Genomic DNA, 6,425 nt, shown 5'->3' on the forward strand with positions numbered 1-6,425 from the left:
CAAATTTGGACGGTTGGGTTAAGAAACTTGAAGGAATTTGATAGCCATTTTTCTTCAAATGTTGAAGGAGGTAAAGATGCTAAAACGAGCCATTTTGTGAGCAGCCAGTTTAGATGGTCAAAGTCAACATGGGACGCTTTGACTTGGGTTTGAGGCTTTTTTACTATAATTGGTTGTGAGACTGGGGTGGAGACGAAATCATCTGACTTGTCATATCCAGGGTGACGGTTGCTGAGATGTCGACCCAAATTGCCTTCAATAATAAAATAAAATAGAACTTGTAAGTTAAAACCTTAAAATAAGATTTAATTATTTAATATATCGGTGGCAATTTTGACCGCTCCACTTATAAATGAATTATTAAGTTATGTTCCATCTTTGACAGGCCAAAGGAGTAAAATAGGAAAAGTACCTTAAAAGAAGTAGGCTAAAGTGTAACTTTTATAGCATAAAGCCTTCTCAACCCTTTCTACTCACAAAATTATGAAGTTATAATATAATGTAATTTTTGCAGTCATAATAGACAACTAATTTTCTTATAAAAATTTAGCATCTTTGACAAAAGGTGTTATCTTTGTACCAAAAATTGCTCGTTGCCACCTATAACTTTATATATAAAATTTCATATTCTAAAGTAATGCAAAAAAACCTGTGGCTGTAGAAATTGAATAGCTTTGACCACAGAACTTGCACCTGCGATTCTTGCCATCTGATGTTGTTTCAAAGAATCTAAGGTAAACAGAAGTCATTGTCTTCTTTCTTGGTTTTGTTATATGATCTGCTTTGCCTGAAGTACCCGATGTGCCGTCTATAGGTTCCATAATCGGAATGAGCGCCACATCCATCGCAGATTTGGGTTCCATATCTACTTTAATTAAGAAATCAAATAATCAAACATGAATAAAAGATATTATGTAACCTTAATATAATAAATTTTATGATTAGTACCTTTTAGGTTTTTGTATGAGTTGTTTACACTCCAATCCATTAAGGCTCCAGTTTTCCCACCAACAACACTTGCCTGGAGCAATAATATGAGCGAAAAGAAGTTCACATGCTAAATGCAGTGAATAATGCAACCAAAAAGAATATTAAATGACAGCAAAGTAAAATTCAAAAGCAATGAATTTCCAAACATTAATGCAAAACCAGAATTGCGATAAGAAATTGCTTTTCATGGGGTGTTTGGACTTTGGATGTAGGTCTGAAGTGATTATTGCAGCCTGACTGTAGAGTATTTGGCATAAAGTGATAAAGATTATGATTATGATTTTCTAAACCATCTAGTTTCAAAATAATCACATTTAAGAAGCTTGTAAGGACTTGCTGTAAGAAAATTAATAATGAGATAAATGTAAAGTTATCTTACTATCCCTAACTATTATCAACTAGCTTTATAACTACCTGATTTTAACTTTTAAATGTCACAATAATCATTTTGAAAACGCACATCCAAATACCACTTGCTTAAAACATATGCCCATTACGTGTTTCACTTGATGCCAATATCTGATTACTAGATATGTTCCATCAAATCTTTTTGTGTATTATAGTATATTACCCATATTTTTTGTTACATCATACGATACTATTTCTTTTGACATAAAGTCCATTCTATTATTCATTTATTCTAATAACTTCCATTAGATAACTCTTTTTGCTACTGACCTCTTTGATTAACCGACAAAGTAAATATCATGTAAGCATTGCATATGATGCACCAACAAAGATTTTTATAAAGAAGTCCTACAATATCACTCTTGGATAAATTGGATAAATTAAAAAAGGAAAACAAGGAAAAAGAAGTATTAATTAGAAAAAAGCTCTCATTCAAGGACGCCAATAACATCTTCCAAATGCACTCTCAGTTATCATATTATGTGAGGTAATAAAGCATTTAGTTCGGCTTGTAAACGAACCGATCGAACATGAAAAAGGGCATGTTTGCGTTCGTTTATGTCCATTCATATAAATGCTAAACGACCGGTTCACTAACATAATTGAACAAAGATAAATGGACGCAGGCAAACATAGATGAACGCACTTAAATGGACACAAACAAACGAATATAAGACATTCATAAACGAGCGTTCACATTCATAAATGAACGAACGAAATATGCGTGTTCATGTTTGTTCGTTTATTAAATGAACGAGCACGTTGACGAACAGTTCACTAAATGCTGGGTTTGTTTACAGGCATTTAGTAATCATAAACACACAATGTAGCATATAAGAGTATCATCAGTGAACAAATTAGGGTTTAAGCACATCTCCACTTCCACAAACAAAAACCGCATAAAATGAGTTCAAATGTGTAGAATTACAGAATGAAATCATGAATTCAATAAGTAATCATATAATAACAACATAATGAGTAATGACCTAATTCAGAAATGTTAGACAAGTAATTCAATAATAATCCAGGTCACACGGATAAACACACAAACGCTAAACTAACAAAATCATTAAAATGAAATGAAAATAGCAATCAATTAAATGAAGTAGCCGGTAGAAGCTTAGCTTACCCGTGAAAAGTCAAACGGATATTGGAATTGAAGGTCTGGAAAGTGAAATCAAAGTGTTGTAAGCGTCGAATTAAGAAAAAATGGAGTAAGAAAGGCGTATAGATTGAAGTGAAGGATGATACATTTGAAGCTAGCTGCTCTGTGTGTGTGTGTGTGTGTGAGAAATTTGGAAGAAGAAGAATAAATGAAAGGATGGGTTGAAGCTGGGTGAGATCTTAGCCGAGCTAATAATATAAACTGACTAACTGACGATACATACATACATACATACATACATACATACATATTTGGGGAACACAAAGAAAGATAGATAGATAGATAGATAGATAGGTTTAGATGGATATGTGTTACCTCACATCGTTATTTAGTTACGTAATTAAAGCGTTTGGAAACTCGTATAACCTAACACGATATTTGAAGTCTCTAATAGGCTATATATGTGTATTTTGCCTATGCGTAATAAGTTATAGCTCATAAGTGTGCTTCTTTCGTTTTATAACACAATAAATTGTTACACCGAACCTTTAAACATGTAACTAGCCTAAGTATTATATCTAATTAATTATTGTAGCAAATGTTCATTCTCATATCTTAAAAATACAAAATAACCACCCTCCCCACACACTCAAAAAAAAAAATCCAACCCCACCCCTACCCTTCCCCAAGTTTTACAAAGAAAACAAACTTACTAAGTTAGCTCCTCTAAATCTTTTTATTTATAAAAGACTATCATCTCATCATTTTCTTTTGTACAATTCTTATTCTTCTTTGAAATTCAAAGAATAGGTTGTCTTTTCTTTCTCTCTCTCTCTCTCACATCTTCATCTTCATTTTTCTTATTATTACTATTCATTTATTTTCTCAAAAAGTAAGGTAATCAAGTTGTTATGTAACATTAGTTGCACTATCTTAAAGTTTTCTTTTATTCTTGCTCGTCGTCTTATTTACATGGTTGCAAAACCATCATATCATCATGTCAAGGATCCCACATAATCTACACACCATGATGTGTGTTGTGGATGAGACGAAGAACTAAAGGTTAGAAGATGATCTTCAATGGTCGCACCTTAACACTGCATTCTCGAGTTTAAAATACAAAGAAAATAAATGATAAGATTGGATAGGGAAAGAAAGGAAAAGAAATTATACATTTAAAAGACATTCTCGAGTTAAAATAAAAGAATATAAAAGAAACTGTTAATTACATTCTTGAGTTAGATAGGAAGGAAAAGATAGGAAAAAAAATTGTAACTTTACAATCATGTCCCTATTATTGAGTTAGATAGGAAGGAAAAAATATGGTAAATTAGTAATATTACGCATTAATATAAACTTTCCTTCCGAATCAGGTCATATTTGGCTGGAAAGTTTTTGAGGAAAAAGCCATAACTTTTCTTTCCATTCTCTTTCTTTTCTTTTAATAAAAAAACTCAAGAATGAAAAAATGAAAATTTTCTTATCTTTTCTTTTCCAAACCCTTAAATAAAAAACTCAAGAATGCAGTGTAACAAAGTTCGTACATTTCTTATAACTTTATGTTTTAATTTGATTTTATTTGATACAATAACCAAAAGGGTTTAAAGTAATAACCCACTTATGATAACTTTCTCTCTCCACATGCAAGGCATATGTCAATTCCCCCGTCATTTTAGAACATCTATAACTTTTTTATACGATAATTTTTTTTTTAAATTTCACCATAATAACAACCGTTTTTTATCTTTATTATGAATATCATGTTGTTATATAAAAATAAAAAAAAAAGACTTAACTACACAATTGGTGCATAACGTTTCATGAAAGTAACAACATTGGGTATTAACATTTAAAAGTCACTTGTTTAAGTATTCAATTTTGTAACAAAGTTGGGTACTAAGTCTAATATCCTTAAAAAACTTAACAGAATGAGAGTCACGTGAAAAAAAAAACTATAGGAAATATTGTCATTACATACTTAACCCATACTAACGTATCAACTGCTTCTTCTTCACTCCATGTTTGTAATACAGTGAAGACACAAAGTCATGATTAGGGCAAACGAAGAACAATGGGCGCGTGGGCAATCAGGACAGAATTTCAAAACTTTGAATTCAACATGGTTTACGGTAGAGGTGGGCAAATAAACCGGTTAACCGAACCGACCCGAAAACTGAACCAAAACCGAACTGGTTTGAAATCGATTATGTAGAAACCAATTTGGAACCGATTAAAAACGTAGGTTCAGAACCGGTTTGTAATTTTCTCCACCAAAACCGGTTTCAAATCGGTTAACCTAACCAAAACCGGCAAACACCAGTCAAAACCCGAACCAAAACCCAAACCAAAACCGATTGTAACATTGTAAGAAACTAGTATCAACCCAAGAAAAAACCGATTATAAACCGGTTCTGACTTTTGTTGGCCGAACCGAACCGGTTTCAACCCAAACCGGTTTTGAGTTTTAAACCAGTTTGTGCACCTCTAGTTTTCGGTACGTAATTTTGGTAATGATATGCTATTTAGACCCTTTGTTCTTGATAGTGAGATGAAATTGAAAACCGTATTTTTTTTGTTCAAACCTTCATCTAGAGTTTTTTCTATCAAAATTTACCATGATAAAGAATTTTCCATCAACAACTACCACAAAGTTTAGAAAGGGGCAAGGTCAATTATGTGAATTTGTTGGATGCATAATAAAAAAGTTCTTTATACTACTTTTTTACTTCAATGACATTTCATCACGTAGAAAGGTTCTGTATTTTTTACTTCAATGACATAATAAAAAAATTTGGTTATCTAATGAAAAGAATCTTGAATGTAACTAAAGTCATTGGTAAGTGTCATGGTATACTAACTTTTTTAATATGTCATTGAAGTAAAAAATATACAAAACCTCTCTACGTCCAACAAATCCATAATTGACCTTGCCCATTTCATAAACTTTGTGGTAGTTGCTGGTGAAAAATTCTCCACCATGGTGAATTTTGATTGAAAAAGGCTCTGTTTGAAGGCCTAAACCAAAAAATAAAAAAATACGGTTTTCAATTTCATCTCATTATCGAGAACAAAGGGTCTAAAGAGCATATCATTACCAAAATTACGTACCGTAAGCCATGTCGAATTTAAAGTTTTGAAACTCTGTCCTGATTACCCAGTTCCCATTGTTCTTCGTTTGCCCTAATCATGTCTCTGTGTCTTCTTTGTATTACAAACATGGAGTAAAGAAGAAGCAGTTGATACGTTAGTATGGGTTAGGTGTAATGACAAGATTACCCTTAGTTGTTTTCACATAACTTCCATTCTGTTAAGTTTTTAACGGATGTTAGATTTAGTATCCAACTTTGTTACAAAATTAAAAGTTGAATACATAAACAAGTGACTTTTAAATGTTAATAACCAATTTTGTTACTTTCATGAAACGTTATGCACCAATTGTGTAGTTAAGTCTAAAAAAAAATTAGTGGGTTTTTTTATATAGTGTTATTTGGTTGTTCATTGTTTTTTTTAATTGGGTTTTTTTATGCATTGTGTTATAGATTTTGGTCATTGTGTTTTTCAATTGATAATCATATTAAAGATAAAAATTAAAACAAAGAGTAGATCATTGTGTCATTTTGTTCGTCATTGTGTCGTTATGCTCAACATTTGTCTTTCTACTTATCATTGTGTTTTAGTTATCGTGTAATACGTTCATTGTCTTCTGTTCAGAATTGACATGTGACATTCACTTAATTTGAGAAAAATAGTATTATGTTCATTATGTATTACGTTCAAGTTATTGTGTAATATGTAGTTTCCCTTGTCTTTTACGTTTCAAGTAATTGTGTTATGTATTCACCATTGTGTCTTACGTTCCAGGTAATTGTACTATATGTTTTATATTTTAGGTTATTGTGTAATATATATTCATCATTGTGTT

General features: G+C 31.6%; 1 protein-coding gene across 1 annotated transcript; it reads right to left on the reverse strand.

Moving 5' to 3' along the window:
* Positions 1 to 11: 11 nt before the first annotated feature.
* On the reverse strand, positions 12 to 1,160 carry LOC143535715 (uncharacterized; the record flags this gene model as incomplete). The annotated part of the gene is made up of 3 exons (XM_077029895.1): positions 949 to 1,160; positions 650 to 865; positions 12 to 253 (listed from the first exon to the last, which is right to left on the reverse strand). Coding segments are annotated over exons 1-3 (498 nt in total), but the record flags the coding sequence as incomplete, so codon positions are not given.
* Positions 1,161 to 6,425: the final 5,265 nt, after the last annotated feature.

This window comes from Bidens hawaiensis, unplaced genomic scaffold (genome assembly GCF_021521415.1).
Source record: "Bidens hawaiensis isolate Kalapana, Puna unplaced genomic scaffold, B.hawaiensis_p1.1 tig00010577_1, whole genome shotgun sequence".
Classification (NCBI taxonomy): domain Eukaryota; kingdom Viridiplantae; phylum Streptophyta; class Magnoliopsida; order Asterales; family Asteraceae; genus Bidens; species Bidens hawaiensis.